Consider the following 17241-nt stretch of genomic DNA (forward strand, 5'->3'; position numbering starts at 1 on the left):
GACTTTGCAGTCCTTGTTTCAGGCACAGTGGGACCTTTGTACACTCACCTGTGATATGTTGAATCTCTGTGTATTGTAGGCATCAGAAAGACACTGGTAGGAAGATGGTGTGTGACATTTTGCCAGACTTGAACTGCAGCAGGTGAAATTTTACGTGTTACCTGTCTGCTTCAGACAGAATTATTTCTGGAGAGCTTTATCTATAGGGTTTAGTGTCTGTTTTGCTACGCTTTTAGGCACATAAACCACTATTTCAGAAGTGTTTCCAGACTGTTAAATTGACTGGGCTTCCAAAGAAAGGATGTGACCTTGAGCAAGAGGGGTTAACAAACCTAGACACCCCTGGAAAAAAACATACAAACATTTATACATTTTGAGTAAATGAGTTTAGTTGTGTCCTGTGGAGTGTTTAAGGGATCGGAGGCAAAAGCTGATTTTGCTCTTTGTGTGCTGTTTACAAATCATTAATTTTGGAGGATCTCTGTCATCCAGGATAAGTTGCCTCATTTTGTCTTTTTTCCCTCTAGATACTGAAGAGCTTTGAAAGCTTTTTGATTCCTCAGTTGTCCAGCTCACCACCAGATGTTGAGGCAATGAGGATCTATCTGATTCTCCCTGAATTCCCACCCTTCCAAGATTCAAAGTATTATATCACATTAACGCTTCCTCTGGCAATGGCTATTCTGCGCTTGGACACCAACCCTAGCAAAGTTCTTGGTAAGAGACTACCATTTAGATGCATGTTACACTCACCACCCAGTCGGGATGCCTAGTACTGTCTTCTGACTTTTCAGTCACATTTCCAAGTTGATTTAGTTTTGGTGATTTTGTTAACTGTGGCTGCAATGGTAATGATAGATTAAGTGTCTGCTCCTTCCTCTGCTCGCTTTCCTATTACAACAGTCAGGAAGGAACTGGGGAGGTTTTTTTGAAACTGTTTTCTAGGTGTGTTCCTCTATTTTCAGCTTTAGCTCCCCTATTTTCACTTTTGTTTAAGGGAGTGCCCTGAGGCATCCAATTCCAGATTAATTTTGATGTTCCTCTTCTTTCCAGATAACTGGTGGTCTCAGGTGTGCCCAAGATATTTCCTCAGGCTGGTGGATCTCTATAAAGGTGCAGTGGTTTACCTCCTCAGTGGAAGAAAAACGTTGTTGATTCCAGTCTTGTTCAGTAGCTACATTACAGCTGCTCTCAGGCTTCTGGAGAAACTCCATAAAGTAAGCCTGGGTGTGTGTGTTGGCTCAAGATGATTCAGTCTTGTGTGCTCTTTGTCAGCTGGGGAACAGCTCTGGCATGTTAGCTGTCTCACTGTTCATTGAAGCTCCAAAATGGCGAGGATGTTACCGGTTATTCTGAATTCAGTGTACCTGAAGGTTGCTTAGTTGTGACTCAAACACTAGGAAAAATTCACTGTAAAGAATGCTGCAGCTGAGCCACAAGACCACATGCATTGCTGTGATACAAGTGCCCTACTACACTTCTGTTCCCAATGTATTTGTGCTCTTTTGCCTGGATGAGGAGAAAGAGGAGCTAAAATCAAAAGAATTTTTTCAATTTTCTAGAGCCTTTTTGCTGCAACCTGCTGTATTTGATTTTATAAAAGCAAACCTGCCTGTTCTAAGAATGCTGAACGCATCCAGATTTTAAAAACTGTCTGTTTTCTTCCCTAGGTAAATCAGAAAGTTAAACATATAGAATACGATAAGTTTTATATCCCTGAGATTTCAAGCTTGGTGGACATTCAGGAGGACTACCTCATGTGGTTCTTACATCAGGCTGGCATGGTAAGAGCTTTCACGTGTATGCTGTCCACATCTGTGTCTCTGATGAAAGAGGTCTATGTTTTTAACATCCTCTTATTAGAGAGCATAACGTATTCAGTGAAGGAGCATCTCTGCATTAAGTCTCAGATTTGGACAGTTGGTGACTTGATGAAGAGCAGACACTGACAATACTTAACTAATTTTTGCAACAGTTTCTGTGATTATCATTTCAGTTCCTTCACAAATGGGTTGATTCAGTCACTGAATCCTTTTAGTGTAATCTATACCTTGTGAGTGAAATAAAGTGTTTCTAAAGTTACAATTTTTACCCTTTGCTTCTGTTGTTTAGGCAATATTGTGCATAAATGCAGATAATGATCTCAAAATATTGCTTTGTTAGAGTGGGCAGTGTAACATGTAACTGGATAAGGGACTGAACCAAGACTCGAACCAAGACCATCCTAAGAAATGCACAACACATTCTATAGAGAAAAAGATTTTCATTGATCTCTCCTTTTTTTTTTCTCCTTCACAGAAAGTAAGACCATCTATCATGCAGGTAAGAAAACTGCTTTTATGACTCTTATTTGAAAAAGTGTTTATAGAAGCTGTAAGTGGGCACAGATCTGTCTGTCTGTCTGTCTTGCAGGATGCTGTGACTCTCTGTTCTTATCCTTTCATCTTTGATGCTCAGGCTAAGACCAAGATGTTACAGACAGATGCAGAACTACAGATGCAGGTAATCATTCTCTCTTCCAGTTTTCCTGCCCTATTACTTTTTTTCTTGTCTTTTGCATTGGTGCCTGCAAGGAAAGGAGTTCACAGGAGTTACTTTGTACCTCGTTTTATTGTTTCTGTGTTACAAGAAAGCAGATTAGTTGGAGAAGCTGTTTGCCCATGGCAGACACATTGCTTAGTTTTTTTGAACTTCAAGAAGTTTGGTAACATCAGAATTGCAGATGGTGGGAGTCTAAACTGTGTAGAGAAGGAAGTCTTGTGTATTATGAGAGTCCAAGCATATGAATTAATCTGAGGTCTCTGTTAGAGGAGCTGGTGGGCACCTTTTTGCAGCTTCTGCCTGGCAGAGGAGTGGTGGTTGTCAGAACTTGAGAGTTAAAGTCTGACTTCTGGTTCTACCTGCAAGCTTGGCCTGCAATCACTTAGCAGCAGGAGTCAGCTTCTGATGCTCTTATTTTGCCACTTTCTTCTGTGTATTTCCAACTCCCCAAAGTGCCATTTGCGCACTGCTGTTAGGAGTGTGTCTGCTGCATCTTGGCAGAATGGCAGGCTTGCAGCAGTTGTGTTGTCCTGTGAGACAGAATCTTTATGAATACAATCACTTAGAGGTCAAAAACAGTACTTCTGTTAGTGCTGGAATGGAAGTTTGGTTTCCAGTGGATTTCTGTCTCGAGGTCGTTTGAGTTTTTAACTGAATTTACTGTATGAATTTGTTGCTTATAACAGCAACAGACTCTAGAATGAATGCTCTATGGGTGGTCAAAACCTTTGACTGGACTTTGTATCTTAACTGACACCTGAAAATCTACATAAATGAGGGCTTTCGATTGCCTGCAGTGAATTCCTTGGTGTATTTTCACCCGGTGAGTTAGTAACACAATTTTCCTTTGTGGACTGTATGATACCATTTCAAGGCCATGTTCACGCTATTTTAGAAGCTTGAGGAAAGTCCTTTTCTTCCATCTGCCTGTCACTAACATCAAATAGTGTCCAGGAATTTAATATCTCTGCTTAATATCTGTTTCTTAAGTTTGTGAACTGACGATCTCAAAAGGTGTGGGTGTGGAAGATGAGGGTTCAAGCAGGCACGCATACACACAGTCCTGAATAGTGCTCACACAATCCTCATACCCTGAGGAAAACAAACTGAAAGGAAGAAATGAACATCAGGCATATATCTGTTTTCCTTCCAGCTGTTTCTCATGCCTTTCTTGTTTACAGGTGGCAATAAATGGTGCAAATTTGCAAAATGTCTTCATGCTTCTCACCCTGGAGCCTCTGCTGGCCAGAAGCCCTTTCCTGGTCCTTCATGTTCGCAGGAGTAATTTAGTTGGTGATGCTTTGAGAGAGCTGAGTATCCATTCAGACATTGATTTGAAAAAGCCTCTTAAGGTGAGTTTGCCTTAAACCTTCTCATGCAGCTGACACTTCCATAGCCTCACTGCCCTTTGCATTGCCACTACAGAACTCTGCTACACCTCTTCAGTGGGGGAGGTGAATCTTTCTCCTCTCTGACTCCAGGAGTCTTTTGGCAGTATTTAGTTCACAGGAACCCATTTAGACGGTTTGCTCTCTTTTCCTGGTGGCCCTTCTAGGAAAGGGGCAGGAGGGAAGTAATGTCTGTGATAGGATGTGTTTTCTGTTTTGCCATTCTGTGGGAGCAGGGCACTTGTAATAAAGTGTCTTTTATCTCCGAGCAGTTGCTGTGAGGTTCAGTAGCTGCTGTCATGCTGCTTCTGTTGCTGAGGAGGCAGTTGATCATGACTTGATTGCTATCCAACAGGAGAAACATAAGAAGTTAAAGTTTATCTAAATATCATATTTGCCACTCTGTGATCCCTGTCCTTCCCTGCAAGCAGAGTGCTTGAAATTGGCTCAAGAACTGTAGCAGGTTGGGGCGTGTCAGGCAAGTTGCTTTGCGTGGCTTTCAGTCAGAAAGGTGTGTGATTCGTTCTGTCTCAGCTCTGCATCCTTGTTACTGACCTTGTTTTCTGCAGGTCATCTTTGATGGTGAGGAAGCTGTTGATGCTGGAGGGGTGACAAAGGAATTTTTCCTCCTGTTGCTAAAAGAGCTCCTCAACCCCATCTACGGCATGTTCACTTACTACCCAGAATCAAACCTGCTGTGGTTTTCAGACACGGTGAGCCCTTGCCCCCTGTGCACACAGGTTGAAATAATGTACTGCTTTAAATGATAATGAAGCTAGTGGCAAATGATGGGAAAGAAATGATTTTCCTCCTATTTTCCACCCACGGCATAACGTGAGCTTTATTTTCAGTCCATGTAAATTAGTATAGGTCCATTAACTCTAATTATGCCTGTTAAGAAATTGGCTCTTTATTCATACCCCACAATAAAGCTTGAATTAAGTATCAGATGACAGTTAATAGAATGCTCAAATAGCATGAATGTGATGATCATGTGCTGTTTTACACAACCAGAGGTTTAGGTCATACTGGCATTAAAATTCAGTACTTCCGTTGCTGTTCACGTAATTGCAATCAATCTACTTATTCATGCATCACTATCACCTTCAAGTTTAAAACTTGTTAATGATCTATGTGTGGAAGCTCTTAAAAAGCAAGAATGGTGTTGTGAACACTGGTTGGTTTGGGAAAGATAGGAAGTTCTCAGTCTCTCAGATAGCTGGAGGTGATTGTTTTGTCCTTTTTCTTCCTAGTTAGGAAATGTCCTAAGATGGAAAATGATGTTATCAATGTTACCCTGAGGTACAGTTGCCCTGGTGGGGGGTCCTTTTAGTTGATTAATTACGTTGTTAAAGGAAGGAAATTACATGGTGCCTTTTGTAATTTGTAACAGTATTACAGAGCAATTACTCTTTGTGTTAAAGCTGTAAAAATATCAAATCTTTTGACACTTAAGAGTAATGACAGCACGATCACTGAAAATATCTGAGTCATGTATTCATTTATTTACAGCATTTAGCAAATCCAGGTAACGAGTCTATGACTGACCTGGCAATGTGAGAGTAAATACGTGAAGGAATGAAGCCCTGGGTACCAACAGCTGCTTGTGTTTGCCTGGGTGGCACTGTGCTTATGCATAAGCTTTTTAATAGAAGATAGAGTGGGTGACAGGGAGAGAAGTGCTAACAGATTTGCTTGCAGTACATAGGTGGCAAACGCTGAAGCTTTGATAATGTCTGGATGTGGCTCTGAGCAGCCTGGTCTAGTGGCTGGCAGCCCTGCACATAGCAAGGGGGTTGAAATTAGATGATCGTTGTGGTCCTTGTCAACCCAGGCCATTCTATGACTGTAACGTCTAAACGCAGAGGTTTACAGAAGTAATAGGACTCTTTTTCTGAAGCTTCATTCCTGTGCCACACTCCAGCGAGGTTAGGATCAAGGAATTCACCACCAGACTGGGACCTGAGGCACTGTGTTTTTGTCGCAGTTGAGATAGCAGGGGCTGGCTTCTTCATGCATGGGGTAAGAGTGCAATGCATCGTGCCAGAAATGCTGCATCTCATCAGGCTTTCTCTGTGTGGTTTTAAAGTGTTTTGTAGAACACAACTGGTTTCATTTGATTGGCATCATATGCGGTCTTGCAATATACAACTTCACGGTGGTAGACCTTCACTTTCCCTTGGCTCTGTACAAAAAGCTCTTGAATGTGAAGCCATGCCTAGAGGATTTGAAGGAGCTGTCCCCTACAGAAGGAAGGTAGGAAAAACAAAATGTGCAGCCTGTCTGGGAAGGGAAACCATCCATCTGAGACTGAGAAATGCCAAGTGGTGAAAAGCGCTCAGCACGTCACCCACCTCCTGGTCCTTCTGAGTGACACATTATTTTTGGGGCACAATGAGAATAGCAGACTGCTGTGGTGGATGTCACATAAGCCTTCTCTTCCCTGGGCTGTCAGGTCTGTCTGCTTAGGTAATAATTTCTGTACCCACCTTGCTGGCCAAACACTGCTGCTCCACAGCCCAGTTGTGTGCATGATCTCAGATCCTAGCCTCAGCTTTTTTCCTCAGGCTAGGCTTGGGCTTGGCCCTGAACCAACGTAACTCTGACCTGCTCCCATTTTCCCAGAAGAAAGGGAGCTTGACTGGGTGAAGAAATGGCTTTTTCTAAAATATGTTTTATCTTTTCTACCTAATTGCATGGGGATGTTTGTTTTCTTTGACAGTGAGAGGTTAATATCCCTCTGGGTGACTGCTGTCTTCTGTCTCTTTTGAGTTACTGTCTTGTTTACCAGCACAAAGCTGCAGTTGTATTTCACTAGAATTAAGTAAAATTCTGTGAAGACAGCAAAAGGACTTTGAGGGATAGGAGAAGAATATCTACTGTATAATGGAGATAAAGACACAGTTTCCCTGTTTTCTTTCTATCCCTCAGACCTTTATGTCTAAATATCTAGCAGCCCTTGAAAATTAGCCACGTAACTCTGTTCTGAGGCCAGGATAATTACAGGGTATCCATGTACTGGGTAGGCATAGACTGCATGGATACTTTGTGTGGACTAGCTTGCTTCTAGCAAAGCATCTACTCCCTTGAAGCACATTTCTTACCTTTTCAAGTGACTCAGAGGGCCTCTTTTCTTGCTATCCTCTATACCCAGATATATGATGCTTTTTCCTTTTGCCAGCTTTCTTTTTCTTTTTAAATGTATGGCTTTTTGAATATGTTTTTCTTTCTTTCCTGACTCAAATACAGGAGTCTTCAGCAGCTTTTAGATTATCCTGGGGAAGATATAGAAGAGACATTCTGCTTGAATTTTACAGTAAGATGTATTTAACATACAAGTGCTGTGTGTGTATGGCTGAAGCCCATTTGTGTGCATTATGTGTTTGTTCTAAAATATGCCTATAGTGAATACCCTGTGTTAATGTTAAGATGTTAAAATGCTTTGTTGTCAACTCTTGTTCTCTTATATATGGCAATGAAAACTAAGCTAGTAAGCAGGTTAAATAGAGTGGTTTTCATAGCAGCTGTGTTGTCACCGTGGTGTGTGCCATAATGCCAGTGACTGACTTCTTATAGAAGAGAGTAATAACTAGATTCCTTGCTTGTGAGCAGCTTTCCTGTGCTTTTAGAGTAATATGTATTTTTTTTCTTTTCTAGCTAGTAACCTAGAGACAATAATTTCTATTACACAGTGGAGGTTCCCTAGAATTAAGAGTTAGATCTTCATGTACATTAAGATATCAGGTAGGACTTTCCTCATATGCAAACAGATCAATACTCATGAAGAAATGCAGCATCATTGTTCTCCAGTGGTGTTTTCCTCTGCTACCCTCAGGCAGGTTAAGGGTTTCCATGTTTCAGTGCCTTTGCTTTGAAGTCCTGTCACTTTAATGGACTGTGAGTGGTAGATTGATCTTGAGTGTGATTTAGATTCTCGGCTTTCTGTTCAGGTACAGCCTGGGGCAACAGCAAGGTAGCAGGAAGCTCTGCTACTCACTGTCAAGCTGGGAAAGTGTTGTCTATTTCTTGTTTCATAAATGAGAACACAAAGCTTCTTAAGTCCCACTTGTCTCTTGCCTAAGTCAGACCTGAGTTTGCCTTTATGTCAAGCAGATAAGAGCTGCAATTTGGGATGAAGTAATACAGCCATAATTATGATCAGTTTGTATTGGTGCCATCATAGGCCAAGCAAGAGCTGCAGTTTGTTTGTGGTCATGCTGTCTTGCAGTGAGAGCAAATGAATTAATCTACTGCTCTTCCATTATTACAATATTGATAATAATAATAGTAACAAAAAGTAGTCCTGTTCATTGCCAAAGCATGTGGGCTTAATTAAATATCCTTCTTACAGTTCGCAGTCTTGTTTTTTAAGTTGACCTAAGAGGAGAACTTTTTCCCATTCTGAACTTGCTTTTAGGCTTAATGTCAGTTCTGCAGCAAGTGTAAATGATAGAAAGCGGTGACATTTATGGGTTGGAGAAAGTGTTCTGCATATACGCTCTTCTCTGTCCCGCCATTCAAATGCCACTCATCAGCTGTGAAAGAGAGCCCTGTATCTTTCTGCAGGTGCATGGTCTGAGAAGTACTTCTAGTGAAATTAATTTTGTTACTTTACATAGATCTGCAGGGAGAGCTACGGTGTGACAGAGCACAAGAACCTGATTGAAGACGGAGACAAAATTCAGGTGCAGAAGGACAATAGGTAAGCAGGGTAATATGAGGGGATGGGCTCACACTTGTGCTGAAGCCAGATGCACTGCCACAGAGAATTTGGCTGAGATGAAATGTGGGGGACAATTAGAAGTCACTGAGAAGTCATTTGTGAAGAGATTCTAACACCAGTTGTTCAGGAAATTATTGCATGATGTGCCATTCAAATACAGAACGAGGTTTGCATCCAACAGCATTTGAGAAATGTCCCACAGCTTTTTGAGTGGGTATCTTCTCTATGAAAGGCATTAATGTAGTCCTCTGTCACAGCTTTCTCATGGTAAATAGGGATCACAACGTGATTTTGGTCCTTGGAAGTTAATCTCAGTGAATGGTATAGATAGAAGCTATACCTGAAAAAAGTAAGAGACTGGCAGACTTGTTTCTGATGTTAATTCTGGAGCAGAAAACATTCCCTTAATATGCCTGGCAGAGGACCACCATCCCTGATCAGAGCCATAAGGCCCAGCTGTATATAAACAAATAGCTTTGCATTTGTCTGAAACCTTCAGAGTTATTCAAGTACTGCTACTGTTTACCCCCCCTTGATTTTCTTCCAGCTGCTAAAGTATTTTCTTCTCATAATCCTGTAATTGGATTTCTACAGATGCCTTGATTACTTGAAACAGCATTCAGATTCTTTCCCTGCTGGCAAAATGGTGTGATCCAGTGATTAGTCAGCAGGATGGTCAGGGGTTTGTGCTATGACTGCTGAAGACCTTACTGGCAATTCTGGAGATGAAGTCATTTCCTATTAATCTGATTATTTAAAATGGTTCTGATTGCGTCTAAAACCAGGGCTGTAACAAAAGCTCTGTCTGTATTAAATTCTTAGCTACTTCACTGCAGTTTTACAGCTAGGTAGCTGTCTCCATATGAAACTCAGGTAGAGGTGGAGCAGTGTAAATCTGTCTGTCTTTCTCCCTGTAAAGAGAAGATGGGCAGCAAGATGAGCGTGGGTGAGTTTGAGACAGTGAAGATGAAAATGCCAGTGCTGGTCTTCAGTTTGCGTAGGCATGTACATTCAAAAGTAAAATAGCCTTTTTACTGCTGTGTGCTGCATTGGCTTAGGGGAAGGATCTGCTGTTTTAGCTCAGAGCAAATGCTTGGGAAGAACATCCAGGTTAACTCCTGTTTGTTTAGTGAGGAAAGGCAACAGGAGGAGTAGATCCTTAAAGAGAAAGGCACGTCTGTGACTGCACCACCTGAATGCAATCCACAATACAGTTGCTTTGTCATGGCCAGAGTTTTGAACTCAAGCTAACCTCTAAATCCAAGTCTAGACATGGCTGTCAATTCATCCACCTTACTGCTTAATGACTTCCTCTGTTGCTATGTTTAGAGGGACCAAATTGCTGCCCTGCTGGCCTCAGAAGTGTGTTGTGTTTATGTCTTTGGACGTTGCCCTTCTCTTTGAGCAAGGTTCACTGGCAACTGGAGGGTTCTCAGGATTGCTTTGACTGAACAATGCCGAGTAGGAAATGTTTGCTTTTTCCCCTTCTCTTTTGAAGTTCATGTCGGATATCACGGCATAAAATGTTTTTGGTAAATGCTTTGTGACTGTAACTGCCAGGGTGGTATTAAGCAACAGTTAAGTGCTTAATCAGCTTGGGTTTCCCTAATGCTCAGGTGACCGTCAGCAAAATGATGGTAAAACAAATGCACGGGAAAATAACCCCCTCTTTGCAGCACGATGTATTTTTCCATGTTGTCATTTTTGACAGTCTATTTCCTTGTTTTCTTTTTTGAATTTCTTACCCACTTTTTGCTGCCTTTACGTGGCAGATGCACTAAGAATGCCTCTGCAAGAAGGTCACAATGCTTCTTCCAAGTGTGGCCTTCTCTGCTAATGGTTGATGTACCAGACTCTGCCTGGTTGCTCCATCTGCTTCTGAGTTGAATTCTATTTTTATGTAACCAGAGTGTGAAGGCTGAATAAGAGATTCCTAGGTTTATTTTCTTGTTCTGTAGTAAGAGAATTAATTTGAGGAGGAAGTTAATGGGCCACGTAGTTTCAGATCAAGGCTTTTCAGCACAGGATTTCCTCAGTCTGGACTCAGCGGGGACTGAGTTTGGAGCAGCTGCCTCTGCAGAATCCCATTGTGCCTGGCCAGGCTCCCAGTTCTGGAAGTGGTAGCGTCTCAGAGGTGAAGCAGACACTCGGTGCTACCTGCTGCTTTGGTTCTTTGTTTGCGTTGTAGTGATTGAGCTCGGTGGAAGTGGGACAAAGTTGCTGAACACTGATTTTTGTCAGACGCACAACAGGCAAAACCAGGGAGACACACAGCGCTGCTGCTCTGGCATTTCTGTAAAAGTGCCTTTCTCTGTCTCTCCATGTCTTAGGGAAAAATTTGTTGAAGCCTATGTGAATTACATCTTCAACTGCTCCGTCCACGAGTGGTACACAGCTTTCTCCACTGGCTTCTTGAAGGTGTGTGGTGGGAAGGTCCTGGAGCTGTTCCAACCCACGGAGCTCAGGGCCATGATAGTTGGAAACAGCAACTACAACTGGGAGGAACTGGAGGAGGTAAAGCTTCCCTTGTCTCCGTTTTTGTCTTTTTAATGAGCACCAGGAGGGTGAGCACAGTGGGACGTGAGTGTGGTGAGCCACACTGTCCTTTTGTATGTTTCTTGTTCATCTTGCTGCCAATCACACGAAATGTCTCTTTGTCATGTTACTAAATACAGCTCGGGGAGGAAATCAGGGATGAGAAGGAATAGAGGAGAAGGACTTCAGTCTGGTTTTTATCAGTGTGGAGGCTAAGACTGTAGGAAAGAGGCAAAACCTAGAGAAAAACTCACTCCAGTTTACAAGGGCAAAAAACCCCACCAAAAACACTGACAAAGGGTTCAGAAATGGTTGGGAAAACGCTTTGCTGCATCTTTGAGCTGTGCTGTTGCTCACGGTGCTTCCCATGTTCCTGGCACTCTGATGCTCCGTTTCTTAACTGCCAGACAGCAATGTGATGTCAGGCAACAGGAGAGATCAGGGCTGGTTTCTGCTTGGTTTTTGCTTTCTGTTGCTAGATGCAGTGATGTGACCTTTTGCTTTCCTAATAGAGCGCTGTTTATAAGGGAGACTACACTGCGACGCATCCAACTGTGAGAATGTTTTGGGAAACCTTTCATGCATTTCCCTTGGAGAAGAAGAAGAAATTTCTCTGTAAGTATTTTGCAGTGGTGCAGGCTGTCTGCTGAAAGAAAATAATTGGGTGAGGAGTGTCTAGAGCTCCAAGGTTGTGGCACACTGCAGTAGCAGTTAGTGACCAATGTGCTGGGCTGGCTCCTCAGTTACCTGTTCATCAGATAATCATCTGCTTTCTCCCTGTTAACCCCCCCAGCCTCAAAACCACTGTGTGATTGAAGTGGGTGGTTATCCCAGGGCAATGTCTGCAGTGGGAGTACAGTATCCATCTGTTTTATTGCTAGGTGGTGGGTTGTGGCAGCCCCCAGTACCAGTTTTAATCTGGTTGCTTCTTCTGCAGGCATTATAACACTCTTATGAGGGGCACTGGGGCAATTTGGGGGTGACAACCAAGTAGAGAAGCTGACATATATTATGTGGGAAAATGAGGCCACACTGGTGTGAGAAGGTGTTGTTTATCACATCTCCTGATGGCTTTCTCCATGTGGGAGGGGAGTGGTGTACTGAGAGGAAATGCCATTGAGAAACAGCCTTGAGAAATGCATCTGTGTGTATTGCTTCAAGCAATAGATGGCGTTGGTCTAAACGACCTCTAGAGGTCTTCTCCAGCCTCAAAGGGAGGTGCTTGCCCTGACCAGCCTCCCTTCTCTCTGCTTCCAGTGTTCCTGACGGGCAGCGACCGCATCCCCATCTATGGAATGTCGAGCCTCCGCATCGTCATCCAGTCCACCACCAACGGGGAGCAGTACCTGCCTGTGGCTCACACCTGCTACAACCTCCTGGACCTGCCCAAGTACAGCAGCAAGGAGATCCTCAGCGCCCGGCTGGTGCAAGCCATTGATCACTATGAGGGCTTCAGCTTAGCTTGACTGGTGTGGGGGAGGCACAGACACTTGGGTATGCAGTGGGCTTGGGTTTATTTTTTATGGGAAGGGATTGGAGCATTTTCTGGGGAAAATTAATAAGAACAGATTTGGACAATGCAGTCTCAACCTGACGCTGCCAGTATTTTGTGAGGCTTTAGCAGGTGGGGACTGTTGCTTTGGATTTTCTGATCTGCTGAACACAGTTCAGTGAGCTTTTCTGTTGTTTCCCCTCCAGATTCACAGCAGTGCCCTACCAGCAACTCCTTGTAGTTTGCTCTTATTGCCCCTACACGCACTGACTTCTCGTTTTAGATCAGTTTCTGTATTTGGTGTTCCTTGCACTTAGGCTATGGTGGTAATTCAGGATGAAATAGCCATCACCTTTTAAAAAAGCTGTGATTCCCCCCCACCCTTTGTTATTTTTCCTTCCTTCTTTAAATGCAAGCTGGTTCTTGCTTACTTGGAGTGAAAGTATCCCCTCTACTCTTTGGTCCTTGGCATATGGTACGGGGTTGAGGTGTCACTTGTTATCCCCAGGTCACTTATGGTACGTGCTTTGTCTTTTTGCACCAGTGTATCTCATGGAGGATGTGCTGGTTGCAGGGTTGGTTTGTTCTTCCTCTGTTGCGTCAAACTTTGTTCCCAAGCAACATCTTCTTAAAGGATCATCGGATTCCTCTGTGTTAAGGCTGGTGGATGGACAAACCGTGCCGTTAACAACAGGTTTCTTGGTCTGTGTGTCTCTGGTGTTGCTTTTCTGTCCCCATGTTAGGCAGGGGGGCAGAGCCAAGTCCAGTGTTTCTGTTCTATCAGATGTGTTCTTCATTACAAGGAGACTTGGCAGCAATTACCACTGCTGCCTTTCTCCAGAGGAGTCCTGCGTGTGTGAGGGTGTGTGTGAGCTCTCCAGCCTCATCAGCTCAGAGGAAAAGAAAGCAGCATTAAATCCCTGTTGGTGCAGCGTCTCTCTGCTTGGAGGCTGGTGTTATTACTGCAGCTCACGGTTGGAGTGGAGCCTGTGGCATCTGTTGTGTTCAGCGTGTGCTGGGGGGAAGGCTGAAGGACAATCTGTTATGAACTGCAGTGATAATGTAAAGTAACTGTACAGTAAGAGTTGAGCAGGCAAAAGTGTGAGCTGTATCCTGTAAGGTTGGAGAGCCCCCATCCCATTAATGATAAGTAAGTAAACGACTACCCCATTTTTAAGGTGTAAATCTCATTTGAAGCCTAAGGTTGTTTTGCAATTGAATTGTTCTTAGGACGTACCCTTTATGCACCACGTTCGATATATAGTATTGAACTTTGCACCTTGTAACAAAAGGTTATAGGTTTTGTCTTGGCAAATGGAGGAGTGGAGCGCTGGTAATGGAATGCAGCATTGAAGAAAAATAAAGAAGCATATGAAATGTTGATAATGGCTGTTTCTATCAGAGGGAGGGAAGGAGGAAGGAAGGAACTCCATGTCTGGAAGTCCAAAGCTAATGTGGAGTTTTGTCACCCCCTTCTTCTCCCTGCCCATCTTTCTTACTTTCTTTGCAGCGGTGCAGATGGTGGGTTTGCTTTTTACCAGAGGGAAAACAGCACTGCAGAAATAGACAGGAGGCAGCCAGGAGTGTCTTCGTTTCTTTTTTCATTTACAATTTTATTGAACGGATTCTGGTAAGCTCAGCTTTCAAGGTTCAAAAATATAAACTCTCTAAAGTGCAGAACTGTACTTACATCTCATAGAAGCTATCTGAAATTCTAGCAGTGTGCCACGTGAACTGCGGTCACTAAAGCATCAGGAAATGCTACCAGCTCATCAGTTCAAACAGTGCAACCGACTGTTCCCTACGTGTCCTTTATCAAGATTTGTTAGGGGCAAACCTCAGCAACCATCGTTTATTGGTAACACAGTGCAAACAGGCTTGGAAAAATCATCAGAGAAATCAATCACACTCCTGGGAAGCAGTCGGCGCACTGCAGCATGAGTGAGGAGGAAAAAGGGGCAGGATCTACACCAAGAGTCCCTTCCGGTCAGTCACCTTCAAATGCAGTTTCTGAGCCCAACTATTATGCTCACCTCCCTCGTGATGGACACTCAGTGCCTCCTGAAAGCCACACCCCAGTTCATCATATGAGCCCTTAGAACCAGGGAATTCAGCCTTTACTACTGCTCTATAGGAGCGGGCAATTCTGCTGTCAGTAGAAAAACTGGCCCCAAGCTCCTTCCTAACAGAAGCACATCAAGGTCTTATGAGGCAGACTGCCAGTGCAGAGCCCTGGGGGAAAAGGGGGGAAGGCAGCCTCCCGAGTAGCTGGGGGGTGCCAAAGAGACCTGCCCTCAGCACCAGCTTTGGCAAGAATCAGCGCAGACAGCACGTGGAAGGGTGCACCCCTTTATGGACCCTCCTGCCCACAGAGAGAAAGGAAACGAGGAGCTTTTCTGTGGGCCCTGCTCCTGTATGAAGCCTGGCTGTGATGAGGTGCACTGCATTCATCCTCAGCTCTTTGGCTCCTGCACTGAGATAAAAGACAGCATCTCCTTGTGATACCAGGGCCAAGACCCCATAACCGAGAGCATCCTGCTCCAGGGGCAGGGGCTGCAGGGCAGTGACTGCCTGCATGTGCTCCTGGAGTGCACAGGGCTGCAGAGGTGTCAGCTGCTCACTATGTTTCTGAGCTTGGTGCCTTTCACTCCTTCAGGCAGTGATTGTCCAATGCAAGAACTGGAATCCAGTGTCCCAGGATCCACTTTTTTGATGTGACAAAGTTTAATTGCTCAATCCTGCACCTGAGACGCATGCGCAGCACTTCCCTGCAGTATCCCCTGCCCCAGCATACAAGCTACACCCAACAAAGCCACAGGGAAGAAAAGAACATCCTCTGCTGCTTCAGCCACACTCAGGCTAATGGGTGTGCATGACATCCATGTGGACTTTCACCTCTGGCTCTTACACCCATTATCAGAAGTGTAAGGGCTAATGTGGTGTGTCTTCCAGATGCTTGATAGCTGACACTTAGCCGAGCAGCTACCAAACTCTCAAGGCATTCTAACTTAACTTGAAGCTGATAAAACTTCTTCCCAGTTGCCCAAACATTGTCATAATCTCACAGCATCTCCTTCCAAGGGGAACAAGCAGGCACAAACCTTGCTGAACACCTCTTGTGCTATCCCAAACAGATGTAGGTACTTTCTTCTTAATTGAATTGGCAGTCAAAAAAGAAAAGTGGGAAGAAAACCCAACTCAATCCTGTGCAAAACTGTAACTCAAACAAGTTCTGGGCTATGACCAGGATACTCTTCCAACATTTCATAAAGGACTGGAAGATACTGAACTCCAAAGAGACTGGTCAAAAGTCTTAGCAAATCTTTACTGTAGCTACAAGAGAACAATCTGGGTGCTATCTGACCTGTGCCGTCACATGAGATCGGGTCAGGTCTGGTAAAACAAAGTGGAAGCTGTTGATGATTTAATCACTATTCATGCTACTTTGCCTCTTGCTATGATATCCTGGAAAAAAAAGAATAATAGCATGGCTGGCTTTCATATTCTAAATATTACAGGATCTGTAAGCAAATCAAAACAGAAGGAACCCTTCAGTGCAGTCACTGAGGACAGCATCATGTCTCCTACATTGGCAAACTCCATTTTGGGCGTCAGGCCTGGAGAAAGAGTGGACAACAGCAAGTGGAGAGAGTGATGGAAAAAGCCACCCTTTCTCCCCGTCCTGCCTCCGGTAATGGCCCTTCAGTTCCCAGGGAGCTCCTCAGCCCTCCCCAGCCAGGCTTTCGATGCATCCACTTCACGCACTTGTCCGCTTGGTGCTCTCTCTTAGTGTGTTGGTAAAACCAATCTCCTCCTTTACATGATCTTTGAGCTAATATCTCTTTTACTGATCAGGACCTCCAGCAGCCTCAGTTTGGCCTTAATCTGCTTGTATTCATTGTATTCTTCAGCCATAGGAGTACGGTCTTCTTTTTGCACATTCCTAGTGGGAGTAAAAGGAGACGTGAAGATTTTTGTATCAGTAGGTCTTTCCTCAGAAGCTACTCTAAAGCAAAGCCCTTGTTGGACTTCTGTCTAGATACCTCACAGACATGCAAGATCAGGACAGAGAAACATATGATGTCACTGGGGACAAAGACCAGATACTCTATCCCTAAGGAAATATCATTCCATCATTCCTGCCAGTGTTGCTGGAAGCAGATGGATTTTCCATACTTATACAGCTTTCCACAGTTAGCAAAGGGGTTGTGGTCCCTCAAGATCTTTGGGGAAAAATATAGATCATTCATTTCAATGGGCAACTGTAACAAATGTGAGAAGAGATATAACAATGGCAACTGAATATACAGCAGTGAATTCAGGTAACTTTCCATAATTGGAGGTGCCAAATTGATTAAGAACAGTGGAAAGACAGGAAGAGCTGAGAAATTACCTCCCATTTTGTCGGAAAAAATTATCTTCAAAGTCTCTCAGTTTTTTTCTGATCCGCTTTTTCTCTTCCCTGACTTCTTGCAGCTGCTCTAACAGTTCAGGGCTGTTGGGTTTAAACACAGATACGATTATACTTATGAGCACAGTTACAACTGGGAACATACAGTACG

General features: G+C 43.7%; 2 protein-coding genes across 33 annotated transcripts in view; one reads left to right on the plus strand and one right to left on the minus strand.

Moving 5' to 3' along the window:
- The window catches only part of HERC3 (HECT and RLD domain containing E3 ubiquitin protein ligase 3), a 36466-nt gene extending 22406 nt beyond the window's left edge, over window positions 1-14060 (plus strand). For 11 of the 14 annotated variants that reach the window (XM_015861209.3, XM_085545015.1, XM_085545014.1 and 8 more), the window contains 13 exons: window positions 528-717; window positions 1054-1217; window positions 1671-1784; window positions 2299-2322; window positions 2413-2502; window positions 3723-3893; window positions 4499-4642; window positions 6019-6185; window positions 7179-7245; window positions 8549-8631; window positions 10983-11166; window positions 11700-11802; window positions 12445-14060. In XM_015861209.3, the coding sequence (XP_015716695.1) occupies window positions 528-717; window positions 1054-1217; window positions 1671-1784; window positions 2299-2322; window positions 2413-2502; window positions 3723-3893; window positions 4499-4642; window positions 6019-6185; window positions 7179-7245; window positions 8549-8631; window positions 10983-11166; window positions 11700-11802; window positions 12445-12653 (1710 nt within the window). In that variant the 3' untranslated portion in view covers window positions 12654-14060. Of the gene's footprint in view, window positions 1-527; window positions 718-1053; window positions 1218-1670; window positions 1785-2298; window positions 2323-2412; window positions 2503-3722; window positions 3894-4498; window positions 4643-6018; window positions 6186-7178; window positions 7246-7586; window positions 7674-8548; window positions 8632-10982; window positions 11167-11699; window positions 11803-12444 lie in introns of those variants that run through there. The other 3 variants (XR_014945303.1, XR_014945302.1, XR_014945301.1) reach the window with 3 other exon arrangements.
- Window positions 14061-14263: 203 nt separating this feature from the next.
- FAM13A (family with sequence similarity 13 member A) overlaps window positions 14264-17241 on the minus strand; it is a 120323-nt gene continuing 117345 nt past the window's right edge. For all 19 annotated transcript variants that reach the window (XM_085544999.1, XM_085545004.1, XM_085544998.1 and 16 more), the window contains 2 exons: window positions 17073-17174; window positions 14264-16622 (listed from right to left, as the gene is read on the minus strand). In XM_085544999.1, coding sequence (XP_085401125.1) covers window positions 16496-16622; window positions 17073-17174 — 229 coding nt within the window. In that variant the 3' untranslated portion in view covers window positions 14264-16495. The remainder of the gene's footprint in view (window positions 16623-17072; window positions 17175-17241) is intronic.

Source organism: Coturnix japonica, chromosome 4, assembly GCF_054131305.1.
Source record: "Coturnix japonica strain WE chromosome 4, WE-NBRP24, whole genome shotgun sequence".
Classification (NCBI taxonomy): Eukaryota; Metazoa; Chordata; class Aves; order Galliformes; family Phasianidae; genus Coturnix; species Coturnix japonica.